At 31.2% G+C, this 17,402-nt stretch overlaps 3 protein-coding genes across 5 annotated transcripts; all 3 read left to right on the top strand.

The window, feature by feature from the left end:
- The first annotated feature begins 2,122 nt into the window (after positions 1 to 2,122).
- Positions 2,123 to 6,699, top strand: LOC146534464 (uncharacterized). 2 transcript variants are annotated; one of them, XM_085193088.1, is made up of 3 exons: positions 2,123 to 2,515; positions 5,726 to 5,918; positions 6,305 to 6,699. In XM_085193088.1, the coding sequence occupies exons 1-3, from the start codon at positions 2,270 to 2,272 to the stop codon at positions 6,610 to 6,612; spliced, it is 747 nt and encodes a 248-aa protein (XP_085049214.1). In that variant the 5' UTR covers positions 2,123 to 2,269; the 3' UTR covers positions 6,613 to 6,699. The 2 variants fall into 2 exon arrangements, with proteins under 2 accessions (XP_085049214.1, XP_085049215.1); XM_085193089.1 differs by lacking the exon at positions 2,123 to 2,515 and adding an exon at positions 3,198 to 3,745.
- Positions 6,700 to 7,839: 1,140 nt separating this feature from the next.
- LOC146534463 (uncharacterized) lies at positions 7,840 to 8,925 on the top strand. The gene is made up of 3 exons (XM_085192762.1): positions 7,840 to 8,120; positions 8,190 to 8,460; positions 8,583 to 8,925. The coding sequence occupies exons 1-3, from the start codon at positions 7,887 to 7,889 to the stop codon at positions 8,903 to 8,905; spliced, it is 828 nt and encodes a 275-aa protein (XP_085048888.1). The 5' UTR covers positions 7,840 to 7,886; the 3' UTR covers positions 8,906 to 8,925.
- A 2,112-nt stretch (positions 8,926 to 11,037) lies between these two features.
- On the top strand, positions 11,038 to 16,774 carry LOC146534462 (uncharacterized). Of its 2 annotated transcripts, none has more exons than XM_085193177.1 (3): positions 11,038 to 11,608; positions 15,975 to 16,143; positions 16,431 to 16,774. In XM_085193177.1, exons 1-3 carry the CDS (start codon positions 11,102 to 11,104, stop codon positions 16,748 to 16,750), a joined length of 996 nt encoding a protein of 331 aa, XP_085049303.1. In that variant the 5' UTR covers positions 11,038 to 11,101; the 3' UTR covers positions 16,751 to 16,774. The 2 variants fall into 2 exon arrangements, with proteins under 2 accessions (XP_085049303.1, XP_085049304.1); XM_085193178.1 differs by lacking the exon at positions 11,038 to 11,608 and adding an exon at positions 12,819 to 13,257.
- The last annotated feature ends 628 nt before the right edge of the window (positions 16,775 to 17,402 follow it).

Genomic DNA, 17,402 nt, shown 5'->3' with positions numbered 1-17,402 from the left:
TAGAAGAGGCGGAGGGCGTAACGGAGTGCCTTAACACCCTCATGTTTTTCTATACAGGAAAAAGCCTGGAGATAGTAATTAATGTGAATTGAGTAGGTTTCGCGTTGACTTTAAATAGGATTTACTTTTATTCATAACCTTTTATGTAGGTATATAAATAAACATAACAGTAAAAAATAGTAGAAAACCACTTAAAATACTAATTACTACCTGAAAATTCGAACAGAAAATAATAAATGATTTAATCAACTTTCACGTCCGTGAACTGGTAAAAGAGTTGATTTTATAAAATATTTTCATTTAATTATTAGGTAAAAATTTATTGAAATATGTATAAACCAGTTGTTAATTAACATATTCGCTAATTTATTTTTTTTAATATGCAAAATTAATATTTATATATAAAATTTCACTTAATATCTTATGTACCAGTAAATAGCTTAAATCTATATATTTTTTGTTTAAGACTTCAAGTAGTTTCAACTAAATGTTAAATCACGCCACATGACGTCATTCGTAGAAGATCGATCCGGCTTGACGTCACACTAACATCTTATCTGCAAGGTAAGATACAATTTTATCTTATATCTTACATAAAACAATTGAACTAAATTAAATATTTTTATTCATAATTTGTTTTTAATATATATTTATTATGTATATGGTTTTAGTTTTCTCAGTGAAAAGAATGCGAGAGGGAGAAGGAGAGAGGGTTCGTGCTCTGTCATTGTATTGAGAACGAATACAGAACGCCATACTTGTGTGCGTGAGGAAAATCAATAGAGTCACAACACAGTATGTCTACAGTCTAATCGCGTGCGATCAATGAACAGCCCTTGTGACGTCATTGCATTTTATTGATTTTCAACCGGATTCTATGCTCTAGGGCTTATGATACCCTGGTAGCAAAGTATGCGAGCAGAGCCGAGCTGGTAGCTCTCGACGTACTGCAGGAAACGTCACAAGTACAATTTACCGACTGAGAGACCGATTTTTCACGGAGACAAGTAAAATATATAAAACCTGAATAATTGATAATAACTTTGTTAGTCCAATTTAGAAATAATAATTAAAATATTATATTATATATTTTAACTAGCGACCCTCTTGCGGCTTCGCCCGCTTTAACTACTGGATTATTCATGTAATGTATGTTTGCAAAGCACTTAAGATAATGTGAAAATTAATTAAACCCTAATGCAACCCGCATTTTTGTAGTTTCAATAAGGATTTTCCATTAGTTTTACACAGCAAGGATTTTTTAGTAGGTACCGTAATTTTAAATCTGTGCTACTAATCTTTTCAAGTACTTATTAAAATATATTTAAATGACTATTTTTAGATAGTTAAATGACTATTTTTAAACGGAAGAGATTATAAACAAAAACCTACCTACTAATAACTACTACAAAAAATGTGAAACCAAATATATCGCGCTTAAATAATACATTCAACTCCAATTATCCAATACGTGCAAACTAAATCTTTGTTGCTATAGAGGCAGCCGGGTTTTTTTTTCGAGCTTGTGGTTAATGCTGAAGGGTACCCCCCCAAGGGTACAGAATACCTTCTGTTCCTGATGAAAAGCAAGCACGACGTGGCTGCCTGTGAGGAAAATTAAATAGAATGATCGGCCGGGAATCGAACCCGGGCCGCCCGCGTGGCAGGCGAGCATTCTACCACTGAACCACCGATGCGTGTAAGGCAAGCGGGCGGGCATGGCGAGTGGCGACACGTTTCGCAGCAAGAATTTTTTTGATATTATAACAACTTCTAAAGTACTTACTAAAATGAAAACCAGTAAAAGACAGTTTTGGTCTACATTAAATGGCCAACGTAACTAATGTACTTATTCTCAAGCTAAAATTTATATCAAATATTCGTGCCTCTTGTCTTCTTGTCTCTTATTAGTATAGAAAATATGAAACTTCTAATCAACCTATGTTATATATAAATTTAGTATTTATTTATTATTAAATCAAAAACATTAAACAAGTTTTACATATTAATGGCTGTTCTATGATAATGATATCTAAGTACCGGGCGGTTGTATTTAAGGATAAATGAATAAGGAAGTATTCACGCGTAACGAATAAATTACCAGCTCAGTAGTGCTATCGTCTGAGTGCGTTGTTTCATTTGGGCCCTCGCCCACGTGCCCTCAGCAGTTCTTAAAACTTCTCAGTTAATCCGAGCGACACCTCCAGTGGCGTATAGTGGCTTGATAGCCCTGGTTCCCTTGATAACCTCATATTTTGTATAACTCGTCATGAAGATGTTATATTATATTTTACTAACATTTTGTTTCGGAGGTACCCTGTGCTATAATGACTATAGCTATATGAAAAACGATCGATATTGTGATGATTTATCTCCGTATGTTGGTGATTTAAATTTGGACCAGATATCGGGCATTTGGTATGGAGTTGAGAAAATACCTCACATGAAAGGTGAATACCGTGTCGAACATACTAACGAGTGTTTCTACATCGATATCCGGGAGCTTTACATACAGGTTGGTTTTATAATTGTTTTTGTCGTCATGTTCCCACTGACTGAGGTAAGACGTAACCGCTGTGCGTAGAAACATGAAATTTGGTCAGATGTTTATTTTCGTAAACAGGACACCCACTAAAAAAAATCCTAAAGGGATGGGGGTTGAAAGTTTGTATGGATTTTTTTTAAATCGGCGCCAATTTATATAAAATTGGAAATTCAGACTCCTAGAATTATCCCCTAAACTGAAAATATTTTTAATAAATATTCATATAGTTCAAGTGGGCGTAGCCGCTGCGGTCCTCTAGTATAATATATTTACATATATAATTTATATACGTACACTAATTACATACATATGTAAATGTGTAACATAGAACTAATACATACATAAACAGCTAAGAATAAATTATTGTCTTAAATTGAAAATTGATTCACGCTGTATCCCGCCTTATTGGTATTTTACAAAGTAGGTAATGCTGGTAAAACATATATAATAAACCTTAAAAATAATAAATGTTTTAACTTTGCTAAATTCATGAAATATTCATGATATCACATAAATAAATCTCTCAGTAATATAGCTAGGTTCAGCGGGAGTCAGGATGTGGGGTCGAGAGTACTCAATTAACAGGTTAAAACGTGAACGACGTAATTGCGCACCTTCCCGTCAGAAGACACTATCAATTAAACATTTGACTTTGTGTCTACGAGCTGTATATAGCTTGAATTTCAAAGTTTTACTAGAAAATAATTAGCATTTGTTGTAGTTTCGGCAAATTGTATGCTTCCAAGCAATGTCGTAGTTGTAGACTTCTTAGAGCATATTTTCTAGAGTCATCTAGTGTTTTGTATAGTTTTTTGGACCGAATTTGGTGAGGTTGTTCCATATTTTTTTATATTTATGATTATATTCGATTTTTTAGTTTTTTGAGATTTTGAAAAATACTATAAATACATAATAGGAATATTGAGTTTAATTCTTTTATTGCAAATAAATATAATGGATTTGTTAATAATATTGTTAGTAGTGTTGTCTAACACTGCTGCCACTAGTATAAATTTTTGTCCAAACTTACATCCAACTGAGGATTTTGATGAAGAAGCTCTTCTAGGGTTGTGGTACATACGAGAATACATCTTCCATAAAGAGAACGTAACTAAAACTGAGTACAATCCTTACTGTCCTACAGTGCAAATAAGAAAATTCGAAGATTACGTAAATGGGGGTCTTTTGAATAGAAATCTTGTAAGTGGCTATGTTATCAAATTTATTTTAATGAATTAGATTTTAGTCTATTTTATACCGTTTATGGGTCATAATCAGAAAAGTGGACATTTTCGAATTCGTAACGTAACTGATAAGTAACAACACTGATAATGTTTGTTACGAAACTGATGATATAAGGCATTATACACAACAAAGTAAGGATATTATACGAATAAAACTACTGTTGTTTTTATTTAATGAGACACAAATTAAAATTTTAAAGATTCATTTATAATCTGTTAATTCAACGGAATTAACAGATTATAAATGTAAGAAAACATAACAAAGTGACAATATTAACAATATAATAATGCTAGTTCGTAACGTAATAAACTTCTATTTCTAGTTAGAGATCACAAAGTTAATGATAAAATTAAATCCACCTTAAAATATATCAAAATTTGAGTCGTTATCACGGGAATTAAGTTTAATTCTTTGTAAGTGTTTATTCCGCATATCTTCATATTTAATAGGATTGGTCTTTTTAAGACGTTCTCTATATCTTTTATGTGTTTCAGCATTTGACATAGGAGCCATGACGCTTACTGAAAATAAAAAAATATTTATCAATAGGTATTTAATAATATTTTATGTTTATTGTTTAGATCTTTAACAACGCTAGTACAGAATGTATTTGTTTTTAAATAAAAGCTTCACCCACTTGAACTACATATTTATTAATTCACTATCTCCAGAGAAAAAAATAGTAATTACAAAATCACAACTAATTTCAGGAAGAATAAAAAAATGTTTTTAACTAAATCGGTTAAGCCGTTTCTGAGATAAGCGTGCACAAACACATTAGACAAACAAGCAAACAGGCAAAAAACTTAAAAATCATTATTTTTGGTTACTTTACGTTATCAAAAGTCACCAATTATTTTTTTCATATGCCAGCAATTTTTTTTATATACATATCTTCCGATGGTAACGTAATTATGAACTAGGCTTCATATTTTCTCAGTTTCGTTACGTAACGAAATATAACGCAATTGAGAATAAAGTCTGAGAAATTCTAACCTTTTTAAATATTTGCTCATAAGCCACGTGTTGCATGTGTAAGCACTGAAGTTCTTTTTTGAGATTTTGTAAAAAGAAGCAAATAACATAAACAAGAAAACGAAATTATAGAATACTTACCAAAATAAAAGCCGTTTATAACCCTGAGATGTAATTTTACATATTCCCTCTAAAACATTTGAACCCCTCTACTGCTGCGAGAACACTACTTGTTGTAGCTACGACAGCATTTACTTTTAGAATTATGGTGCCACAATAAAAACTAATATTAAACACCATCCAAAATAATTGCATTCATAATTTAATTGTACGTTACTAGCCCTGAGTAACAAAAAAGACAATATTTTGGGACAAATTTACTTAATTCATATATATTATTTATTAAATAATATATCAATAAAAGTACTTTTGTTTAATATTTTGCATAAAGTAAAGTAATATAAACATATCTGAAATCTAATAAAACCATAAACATTCGTAACAAATCAATTTTTAAAAAGTAAAGTGGTGAATGGGACACGAAAAATTGTATGGAAGCATTTTGAAAAGTTTTTTGCAACTAACAAAAAATACTATTAATAGCCATAATACATTTAAAATATTACAAAAATCTTTAAGTTAATAAGTAAATTTATCGTAAATGGCAAAATATTTAAATTATCTTTAAAATTGTATTTTTAAAACGCATTCAAAGTAGCGGGACAAGAAAAGACACAAAATGTACACTTTTTCTGATTATGACCCTTATAACTCTAATAATAGATAGGCACAGGGAAAGAAAAAAAATGTGCGTCTACATATTATTGCACTTTATTTAAACTTAGGTTATATTTTTTTATTTAATAAGGGTGACGTAATTGCATTTATTTTTTGGAGTAAGAAGTTATATAGTTTTAAGTACAAAAGTTTAATAATATTAATATTTGTTTTTTGTTACAGCCTACACCACCAACACCATATCCACCATTGACAAATTCACCATATGTATATAGCAAACCCTACGGAGTGTCTGAGCAGTACAAAATACGACATTTTGTCTTGGAATGGCACGAAGGACACAGACAAGACGATTACCATATTAAAGTCAACACATCCCACAAAGGATTTTGGCCCACAGATGTGCCTTATCATAGTAAGGATTAATAATTTTAAACATATAATACTCAAATTTAAATTATAGTTACTTTGAATTTTCTTATCATTTTATTCAAGGAAGTAGTAGGCAGAGGAAATCTAATGTTAAACCACTCCGTTTCCACTTTCCTCTTAATTTTTCGAGGATTGTGTGTTGAGTGGCGGAACTCAGCGCTGGGCTTTTGCCTTGATGACAGAGTAAAGAATAGAAAATATTAAAAAATAATAATTCAATCCCTGTGGAGGTCGACCCCTTCCCAACTTCTGTCCTTATATTACCGTTCGTACCTTATATTCTTTTATTTATTTTTTAAAATTTTAAAACATAATCAATACATTGGTTAAGTTAAGCCTACATTACATAAATTTAATTAATCATTTCAGATGTGGATAATATGTATCGATTCTTTGGTGGAGTCATCCAAGTTTTGAAAGTCGCAAACAATCATCTAGTGCTAAATTTCTGTATGCGGCTTCCTCAATCTCAGGTCTATAGCGTTGTACTTGCAAGGAACGAAAACCAACTGACGCCGGAAGACTTAGCTAGTATACATAATATATTCTCTTTTAAAAATCTCTCTACGTCGTCTTTGAAACGTGTATGTGAAAATTCCGCGACGAATACACAGTTAACTAGTATGTTGATGTTTATTTGTTTTCTTATATTAAAAATTCGACAGAGAATATTGTAAACGAACGGCTTAAAATAAAATAATATTTAAATTGATATATTTATTTATATTTACATATTTTTTGTGACAATAAAATATTTTTTTTAACATAATGTTTTTTCTTTAATCTATGTGTAGGTACTTATTTATGAATTTAACATAAAAAGTCAATCTTTTTTAAAATATATTTAATAAAAATAAACATTTGAAGATGATTTATTAAAGCGTAAATTAAAATAAGCATCATCAATGTATAGTAGTTCCATATGTGTAGAACATGGAAAACTACAAGTTCATCCCTGCATAATATATTTTTTATTATTATTTTGACTAATTATTTCACAGCCGGGTTCCGTCCTTTTTAACTTTTTTGCTAAGCTATTAGTTATATTATGTATTTTCAATTTATTTAAACCAGGCTTATAACTAGGTATAACTATATAGGAATTTAATTTCTAAAAGAGTCTTAAAGAGCTGGGTTGTCTTTTTCTAAATAATTAACTTAATGACATTTTAATAACTATTAAAATGATCACTGAAATGTTGTGTTGCCTATGTTGTCTTTATTACTTAACGTATTAAAGAGGAATACTATACTATTGTTATTGTTTAAACAGTTCTAACAGTTATATATTGACGCGAGATAAGTAGTTAAGGAAATAGTAAAATATTGTGTAAAGTGGTTGCCTTCAATAACTATAACGTAATAAACATTTCTTTTTTGTTGTAATGAAATAATAATAAATGATGACAAAAAGTTTTCTAATTTTTATTCATCGCTTTTATATAAAAATATAATTCTAATAAAAAATATATCCTAAATTTAGTTTTCACGAGTAGTTAAATAATTGATAAAGAAAAATGATTTATTAAAACGTATCAGTTTCATCATCATATTCCAAAATAAGTTTTTTAAACAAATAATATAGACTGTTATATTTTATAAAAATTTAGAAATATTTAATAATAGTTAAATATAGATTAGACGATGAAGATAACATAAAAAAAACCTTTATTCTCACCAAAAGCGCTTTATAACTAAGAATCAACCTCTTCCAGGCAACCTACTCAAAATATCAATAAAAAACACATGGCCAGTACAAAAAAATAAAAATAAATGTTTATGTTTATCTATTAGCTAAGCATTTATGTATAGATACTATAGTTTAAGTAACTGATTCATATACATATTGCATCACAAATTGAAGAACACCTGAATCAATTTGCTAATTAACTGAATTACGACCACAAGCGACTCCTTGTCCCATATTCCCAACAACATTCTAAGCATCATCATGCTTATCGTGTTACTAGTTTTATCCTTTGGGATCCAGGCTCAGGGACTTTGTGGTGACTCCATCAAATGGTCACATAGGGTCAATGTAGACGATGTCTATGGAGTGTGGTACGGCGTGGGATACGCTCAGCATAATCCAGATATGACTAATGTGCCTAATAAAATAGGCTGTATAACATTATACATAACGGATGCTACATACGAATATGGGGATAATTGGCTAAAGTGGCCTGTAAGTAAGAACTTCTCCATCATGTTAGTTTATTTAATTTAAAGTTAAATATTTGATCACATTTCACAGATAATGCGAAGAAATTATTCAGATCAGAATTGGCGTTCATCAAGGAGCAACCCTTGGTCAGAAAATTCAATATCCGGTTCTTGGCTCGATATAAGACTGAAAAGGAAAGCCAAAAGGAATATATATGAAGACCAAAGGCGAATTCGCGTTATATGGGACGAAGATGGACATACATTAGAACAGGTTTATTTATACTATCCGGAAGAACCTGGACTATGGACAGTAGAAAAACTGCGACCAATAGAGAAGGAGTTAATGTCTAAAGGAATTGGTTGGTTGAATTATTTATATACGTAATGTACTGGTTATAGAATTATAGACATGATTAATTATTAGGCGTTTGAAAAACTGGAGAGTAGTCTAAGAGAGTAAGAGAGTTTTATTTATTTTCAGACATTTGGTATCCCGACGATCCACCTCGGCATCCAGATGTTATTCGTCTTCTAAAGGTGACACAAAATACATTGATATTTAATCATTGCTCCGAAATTGGCAACGGTGGTATATTCTCTCTTATTTTGAGAAGATCACCTTCAAAGGTCCAAAGATGGGAATGGTATGAGTACCGACGAGAATTTGGAAAATTTGATCTGCCAAATGCATTTAGATATTCAACTGTATGTGCTGCATGCTCACATATACTATCATTTAACTTTTACATCTTTGAGTTCATTTCCATTTTTATTTTACATTTATATTATACATGTTTTACTTAAGCAATAAATATTTTTTCTTATACTGAACTTTTATTTTGATTCCTTGTACCTTTAATTTGTTTTGTGTATTCTAGATACAATAATATTTTAACATATTTTGAAAAAAAAATAACGAGGTAATGCTATAAACTATGTACTCGTATTTGAGGTTTTTATTTTGAGATTATGTTAGACAAAATAATAATCTTACAAAGGGTTTTTTTAAAGAAATCCGACATGTCTAATTCAAATTGTTTTATGCTCACAATTATTATTCACGTCGATAAATTGTAGAGTTGTATTGTCGCAATAAATATTTATAAATGTACTTAACATATGCTTCTCTACATGTTTTCAATTCTATATAAGGAACCTATATAATTAGTAGGCGACATACTAGATTCACGATGAAGCAAAGATCTCTATTATTCTACATAAGAAAATACAAAAAAAGCTATGTATTTTTTATTGTCTCTATCATTGTAATAGAGATGTTTTCGAGGATGTGGTAAGTAACCTATAACCCCATATAACTATTAGATGAGGTCTCGCTAGACAGGATCTATATGAATAATTTGTGTCAATTAACCCACCAATTGTTACCGTTGTAATTAACTTTTCGTCCGGCAGACGTAGTTCCTAATTATTCCTTGAGACCTTCTCGTTAACTTTTACAAATGATTCAGCAAATGATGCGTTATGTAATTTTGATTCTGGTCTTTCCTATACGCTACGTAGAAAAATATATTAATTTACTTAAAAAATAGATTTTCACAAACACACGCTGTACTCCGTATTTAGCAGTGTAGGCAAAGGGAACTTAGTGCCAAGACACTCCTTTTCCCACTTTCCGCCAAATTTTCAAGGCAAATACAAACCTCTACAAATAAAGTACATTACACGCAGGTCTCTACAAATAAAGTACCTTACAAGCAGCATACCAGCGCGCAGCAAGCAGCGAGACTTGAGCCTTAGGTGGCAAATTTTAGGAACGAAAAATGTGCTATTGTGATTGCTCATTCAAATTAAATACTTTTCTGCGGTACTTTATAGTTTTATGATGTGCTATTAATAGAAATTTATGACATTTTGCCGTCAACTTTTTTTCTCTAGACTAATAATCGATCAACCTTTGGAAAACTTTGGAAAATATATTTTTCCATTTCTAGTATCAACTGCCTATTCGTATCAGTTCTTCTGGTTGGATAATGCAGCAGTGGGGTTTGTGTATATTATTTTTATTAATAACTCTACAAGTCTAGAGTATACTTGCAGTGTAACCATGTATAATTATTAATAGAAATGTAAAAATCCACAACTTTTTAATCATAAGAAAATATAAGTTTAAAAAAGAAAATAAAGATATGGTTTTTCTATAAAAAATATCCAATATATGTAATATAGTCTGTTTGTACACGCACATCTTTAGGGCGGATTTCAATAAAACAAATTTTTGTTGTGTATACGAGTATACTGGCTCCTATATTGTTTTAAAGTTTATAGACAATACAACTGCCTCTAATCATTATAAAATATTGTTTTTATATAGGGGTTTGCTATGCTTGATTCCTCATTTCGATTACATTTCGACACTTAGCTCATACTTACTACACCCATTCAACATGTAGTATGGTTGGCAAAAGCCAAATGATGTATCTAATAAATATTATATTCAGGAGTATTTAATTTTATTATTTTATAAAGCATTTGGCTTTATTAAATTTTGTAAAAGAATTAAAATACAATATTAAATAAACCGAGGTTATTATATTTAATAAAAAAATTTCCTAAAGTAAAGCAAAGTAGATTAGCAAAGCATTTTGGCTAAAACAAATATGTGGAGAAAAAAATATTCTTTAGAGGACTATATTTTCCTTCGATTCTCCCTCAATGAAATGTACGCCACTAAGCACACAATCCCTCCAGAATTAGATGGAAAGTGGGGAAAAGAGTCTTAACACCAGCTTCCCTCTGTTTACATTGTCTCAAAGCGCTATTATGGCCTCTACCATAAGAATATAAAAAAATAATAATAAAGTAAAAAAAATCTCAAACGTTGACAAGAAATTCGAAAATGCTACTTATAACTTTTGGCTTCAACTGTATAATGACAATTACGTTTAATTAGTTTATGTCCCACTCTTGTAGATGTTAGAACAGTCACACGCTAACAACCGTCACACAACCTTAGATCCTAAAACTCATACCTTCAAGACGATGCATGGAATCATTTCAATATGTTTATTTTTCACGGTAGTAAACGCTGCGAATTATCAAAGATATGGAGAAAACAATGGCTACACCACCCAGTCAACTTTGTATAACCAAAATCAATTTCCATATAAAACGAATTATGGAAGTGACGTTGCCGCCTTTCCTGATGCCACTAGATATCCTAACCTAGGATACTCAACTACGAATCCAAATATTTTCAGTACTGCATCATCAGGTAACGTTTATGACAAATCTAGTTACACTACACCTACTTATGGATATGGCCAAGGCCAGGGATACAACAACCAAGGAATGACTTCCTATGAAATGCCATTTTTGAAATATAATCAAGATTATTGTGTGGACAGGTCACCACAAAATGCGATTTGGGTGAACAGCTTAACAGGAATGTGGTATGGTGTAGAGTTCATTCAGCACTTGGCGGGAGATGCAAGAGTTGACTACGGAAGAACATGTATTGTTATACACATATCAGAACCAAGGGACAGGGTATGTGATTTTTTTCTTATGTCATCTCTATAATAGAACATTTTTTAATTATACAACACCATATTATTTTGATAATTTTAATCTGAACAATAACGTTTTTATGGTAATTAAATATTTTTATTTTCCCTCTCTGGTCATACAAATAAAAAGCGTAGCCTAAAACCACCCAACGCGTATTATCTCTGTCTGAACATAGAGAATAGTGTTTTCTGTGAACAAATACCGATTGAGTAGCGGACACAATGCCTCAAAAAATCGGCAATAAGTGGGGAACGATGTATCTTAATACTAGGTTCCCTCTGCCTGCTCTGCTACGTGCGGTATACAGCGTGATTCTGAAAAAAAGTAGACTAAATTAAATGGTATAAAATGGTAATTTAAGATACGTACCTAAATTATTTTTTAATGCACATGCATTAAAAGTAAATATCGAAAAAACTTAAATATAAAAAAAAAGTTGGTTAAAAAATTAGATAATCTTTTATACTATTAAAGGAACGTTTAAAGGTAAAATGACCTACCCACGAGTACTTCCGTAATTCATACACTACTAAGATCTATTAATAGATTGTACCTTTCAAGTTCATCATAAAGAACAGTATTCTTATATATTATTAAACAATAAGAGATATATATCATTGGCCACATAGGAATGATCTAACAATAACAATAACAATTAACAGTCTCGGTTCACATCTCGATAGTTGCGACGAATACCAGCTTCTATTGATGATGCGTCATAGAGTTTTAAATTATGGGGAAGGTACATCTTTTGTAGATATAAACATATTTATTTTACGTAAAATCTATAAATAGAAATTTACTATAAAAGTTTATGGCTTATGTAAGTTTTTTTATTGATAATAAATTATTTGTAATATGTAGTGGATCTTATATTATTATTTTACATTTTAAATATTATAATATGTATAGTATAAATAATTAGGAAAGGCAAATTAAATATAGGTTTTTTTGATTTATAGATAAATTTAGAATTTAGACTATTTGTGTTTATTCTATGGATTTTTTTATATAATGGGAATAGGCAAAACCAAAGATTAAATTTTAAAAAACAACTATCAAAATCAAAGATTACATTCGCAATCATATTCTTAGTAGCTGTATTAATTGCATTATTAAGGATATCTCATCTCGCGATGTCAAAGATGAGCGGCACCTCTACGAGTTTAAGGCTGGGGTCAACCGATAGCATCAAGAGATGTGAGTCAGGAGCGCCCGCGCAATACTGCTCTACTGTCAGTCGATTATCCACACAATATTTTCACGCACGTGCCGTCCTCTTTGATAAAAAGTATTAAAATATATTAAAAAATCGCCTTCATAATGTGTCTCTAATAACGCGTAACGAAATGGATTTCCAAGGTTGTTCTATTTTAAAAGTCCCTTGGATCTTATTTCTGTTTTTGGCCGTTTTCGCTGATGAAATAACTAATTCAACTGAAACTAATGTTACCGTGACGTGTGAGAAGAACCATGAATATGACGATTTGGATGTAAGAAAGGTGATGGGGACGTGGGGGGCGGTGGAGCTGTATATGCATATGAAGAAGGAAGGCGTGAAGAAGTACGAGACATGCCCTAAGATTACAATATGGGAAACTAATGAAATTCCCCAATCGACATATGGGGTACGTTATTGAAAATTTGTTCGCGATTTATTTCAATATATATTTTTACATATATTTTTTGTATATTTTTGCATATGTAGTTATATGTATACATACATATAAAGCTAGCGAAAATTTTGAAATATCTCATAAAATTATATGGTGTCTACAAAGCCTTTGTTAGTGTGTATCAGCTTCACGCTGTATCTCGAAAATAGCAGGTGGGGCAGAGGGAACTCAGTGTTAAGACACTACGTTCTCCACTGTCCAACGCCGCGCCTTGCCTAATAAGGCAATATTTACATTTCCTCGCTCTAGTAACAACTAGAGCGAGGAAATGTAAATTTAATTAACAATTAACTTAACAATTAATTAACAATAATTCATGAGAAGCGGGAATCGAACCCATAGCCTTTCGCATTTACAGTCACACGTTCGTGCCCCAGCGCTACGACTGGCCTCGGCCTAGTGTGTAATATATACGTAATATTAATAAAACTCCACCTTCGCTGCTACTTAAAGTGGAAGATATAAATGGATCCGCAAACAATGTCCAATCTAACCAGAACATGACATCAATTGCGTTATTTATTGCATAGATATTACAAAATATATTTAATGTTGGTATTCTAGTTTATCGGGGTTATTCTTCTTTATACTTAATTTTGTGTCTGAAATAGGAAATAGGGAATTATCAAAGATCAAATTATCAGATATTTTTAAAAAGTAAAAAGGAAAAAATAGCTATTTTTTGCATAGATATTGCAAAATGTATAAGGTATTTTAATTTTGTCTTATTTTTTTGCATAAAGTAGGCTAGAGGCTATAGGGCTATAAGATCAAAATTTCATATATTGTAAAAAAATAAAAAAGAAATAAAATGAGCTTTTTTATTCCTTTGCCAATAATGTTTGTATTTAACCTAAAATATTTGCAACTTTTTATAATAAAGTATTTATATAAGAAGTACTTATTGTATATAGGTCCTGATTTAAATATTTATATTCTGCTGCTCTCAATATTACCTATAAACAAATTATGCTTCCCAACCTATTTGAATTTTCATTTGCACTATCCGGCGGTCCCTTCCCGGTCCTTATTTCCTTTCACTCAATCATGCACTCAATTCGCATTATTAGTGAAGGCAGATTTCATTCATTCAGATATTGATAAAGAATAAAAAAAAAGCAGCTTTATCAGCATTTAATACTAATGAATAATGTAAATAATTCTGTTGTTGTAATTAAGTTAAATTAGTTTCAAGTTGTATTCCGTATACATAGGGAACCTAGTGTTAAGACACTACGTTTTCCACTTTCCACCAAATTCTGGAGGCATTGCGTGTTAAGTGACGAAGTTCAACGCCGCGTTCATTTTCTCAAGTGGGGGTCGACCCCACAACCAGTCGTGTTTACAATCACACTCTAGGCCCCTGCGCCAAGACTGGCTCTGTTGTAATAATTTTTGATACGTCATACCCATTTGATACCCATTGTAAATATCTATCACAAGGCCTCCATGTTTTAAAGGAATACGTAGATATGTATTATAAAACAATATTAATAATCTATAAAAATATAATATAGAAAGAAGACTCCATAATTAATAGAAACCTATCTGTCTGTCTGTCATTGTAGAGACATGACAAGACGTTACAATTTGCCTTATCAGACCAGGGAAACTGGGGAAGTATGTTTTGAAACGTCGTGTTTAAACTGTAATTATCCCATTGTTCATCTAATATCTGGATGTTATTGGGACCGACCTGCGGGTTAACTTTGGTCACCCACGTAAATTGCGCTTGAGTCACCAGGTCAATCTGACTGACCTATTTAATCTTGTAGTCGAATTAAAACGTTCCTTTTACGAAATATGTTTTGGTTATGCCAATTGAACATGACTAACATGGGAAATGTGAGTAATCGAACTCTATGTATAATTATTTTCATATATATATTTTTAAGTGTTTTTTTAGATAGTCTATGGTAGTGAACAAATTAGTTTAAAAAAAATGTTTTTGATAAATTGTAATAAAAAAATATAATAAATTACAATCAGCTTCACGCTGTATCCCGCACTCAACAGGGTAGGCAGAGGGAACCCAATTCTGGAGGCAGAGCGAAGGCATGAAAATATAAAACATTTAATTTCCTTGAGCGGGAATCGAACTCACAATCTGTCGCGTTTACAGTCACACTGTTCCCCTACGCTACGACTGGTCAAGACGACTATACAGATGCATACAATGTAAATAACAAAATTGATGCGCATAGACGACAAAAATGGCTATCAAATGCCGTGATGAGATACTGTCTTCCAATTGACTCAATAAGCCGAGTACGGTTCTTAGGAATTCAATGCACATAGAAGGTATAGAAGATTAAAACAGAATCAATAATATTTTTTAAAATTAATTACAATAGTGCTGTTCTGGTGATGAAAAAAAGAAACACCAACATGATAGTAATTGCATAGACAATATTCCTATCTTAATAATTATGTTTTACCTTCTTAGGTGTTCAATTCGAAATATATCTATTTGTTTATAAAATAATGAATACCCATATATATTTTTTTCTTAGTTTCACGCCGTATCCCGCGCATAGCAACCTTGATAACCAGCCGCTCTGGCTACCCAGGCAGAGGAAACTTTGTGTTAAAGACACTTCCGTTCTCAACTTTCCGCCGAATTCTTATAGCTTCTTAAAAATAAAAGAATATTTATTTATATATTTCAGCCGTCCACCGAAGGTCAACTCTACCACGTGCAGCATATCAAAGAGAGATTCCAGCGAGACAATCGACACCTGCGCCTGTTGTGGGACGAGGCGGGCGAAACTATAGAGTACTCGTTGTACTTCCGCAACGACTCCGCCGGCTATTGGCATGTGTATAATGAACAAAATGGTAATTCAATGTTTATTATTATTTAAGTGAACATTATACAAATCGTTCTAAATTATTAGTTTAACTAGTAACGGGTTCGATTTCTGCATTCAAATCCAGATGCGATCAAATTATTATACGTTTTTTAAATAAGTATTCCTAAATGTAAAATAACATTTATACAATTAAAAATATTGTATAAATATTTGAAAAAATATTAGTTTTGCTAGTAACGAGTTCGATTCCTGCATGTAATAAATATTGATTATGTCGTTACATCGATTACCTTTATAAATATTATTTTTCAGGTACATTGGCATCTCGTCCGTCCTATATGCATTTCAATGGAGCAGTACAAGTCTTAAAAGCTGTTAGTGACCATTTGGTCCTAAATTTTTGCCAGAAGGCCACAAATACTTCACCAGCTCAGCTATATTCTGTTCTTTTCTCAAGGGACCCTGGGACCTTGGCACGTTGGGAGATAGAATCGGTTCACGCTTTACTTCAAAATAAAAATTTATCTGTCGCCTCAAGAAGAATGGTATGCGGGAATGGCGCTGAAAAACCAATTCTAACTTTAGCTTTTACTTTTATCTCATACTTGATTGTGCGTATTATTAGTTCGTAATATATGAAAATATATTTAAAGAAATATTTTTTAACTTATTTATTTCATATTCGCATCATAATAGTTATGTAAGTTTTTTTTATTTATTTAGTTTTATCTTAAATACTTATAAATATGTCAAATATTTACTATATTAAAATATTTATTTCAAATTTCCCTAAACCGTCCTTTAAGTTTATGAATATTTGCAATTAAAATTAGTGATTCGTATAAGAAAAATGGTTGGCGCTTGATGAGGGAGGCCTACGTTCAGCAGTGGACGGCGATAGCCTGATGAATAAATAAGAAAAAATCAATAGTTTATAAATATTTTTTTAAATATCAAATATTTTCATAAATGTTTGTAACCCTGTATTATGAAATTTCATCTAGACTGCCTCCATAACTTAAAACTTGTTCTACTGAACAAGAACTGTTGATCTTAGATACTTATAAAATAATAATTTATATTAAGTAAATTTAAATATAATAAAATTTTATCAAAATTTATTAGTTTATTACTAGCAACTCGCTAGTAATAAAATTTCATACAATAAAAACACTTACCTGAATCAGGTATCCTGACAGTAACTTGAACTTAGGAAAGTTGTATGATAAATTTTGGCTGTATTAAATAATTTTTGCTTTAGTGCACAAAAACTGCCTTTTCCTC

The sequence above is a fragment of the Heliconius melpomene genome, chromosome 11 (assembly GCF_056956725.1).
Source record: "Heliconius melpomene rosina isolate 202511_hmr_F chromosome 11, ASM5695672v1, whole genome shotgun sequence".
NCBI lineage: Eukaryota > Metazoa > Arthropoda > Insecta > Lepidoptera > Nymphalidae > Heliconius > Heliconius melpomene.
The sequence above is the reverse complement of the archived record's forward strand: the minus strand, read 5'-3'. Positions and strand labels throughout refer to the sequence as shown.

What these genes read in the sequence shown, in the direction of transcription:
- LOC146534464 (XM_085193088.1), top strand. Translation starts at nt 2,270, where the DNA reads ATGAAGATGTTATATTATATTTTACTAACATTTTGTTTCGGAGGTACC. An exon ending in TCCGGGAGCTTTACATACAG is followed by an intron (nt 2,516 to 5,725) that starts GTTGGTTTTATA and finishes TTTTTGTTACAG; the next exon opens with CCTACACCACCAACACCATA. An exon ending in CACAGATGTGCCTTATCATA is followed by an intron (nt 5,919 to 6,304) that starts GTAAGGATTAAT and finishes TAATCATTTCAG; the next exon opens with ATGTGGATAATATGTATCGA.
- LOC146534463 (XM_085192762.1), top strand. Translation starts at nt 7,887, where the DNA reads ATGCTTATCGTGTTACTAGTTTTATCCTTTGGGATCCAGGCTCAGGGA. An exon ending in ATAATTGGCTAAAGTGGCCT is followed by an intron (nt 8,121 to 8,189) that starts GTAAGTAAGAAC and finishes CACATTTCACAG; the next exon opens with ATAATGCGAAGAAATTATTC. An exon ending in GTTAATGTCTAAAGGAATTG is followed by an intron (nt 8,461 to 8,582) that starts GTTGGTTGAATT and finishes ATTTATTTTCAG; the next exon opens with ACATTTGGTATCCCGACGAT.
- LOC146534462 (XM_085193177.1), top strand. Translation starts at nt 11,102, where the DNA reads ATGCATGGAATCATTTCAATATGTTTATTTTTCACGGTAGTAAACGCT. An exon ending in TATCAGAACCAAGGGACAGG is followed by an intron (nt 11,609 to 15,974) that starts GTATGTGATTTT and finishes TATATATTTCAG; the next exon opens with CCGTCCACCGAAGGTCAACT. An exon ending in TGTGTATAATGAACAAAATG is followed by an intron (nt 16,144 to 16,430) that starts GTAATTCAATGT and finishes ATTATTTTTCAG; the next exon opens with GTACATTGGCATCTCGTCCG.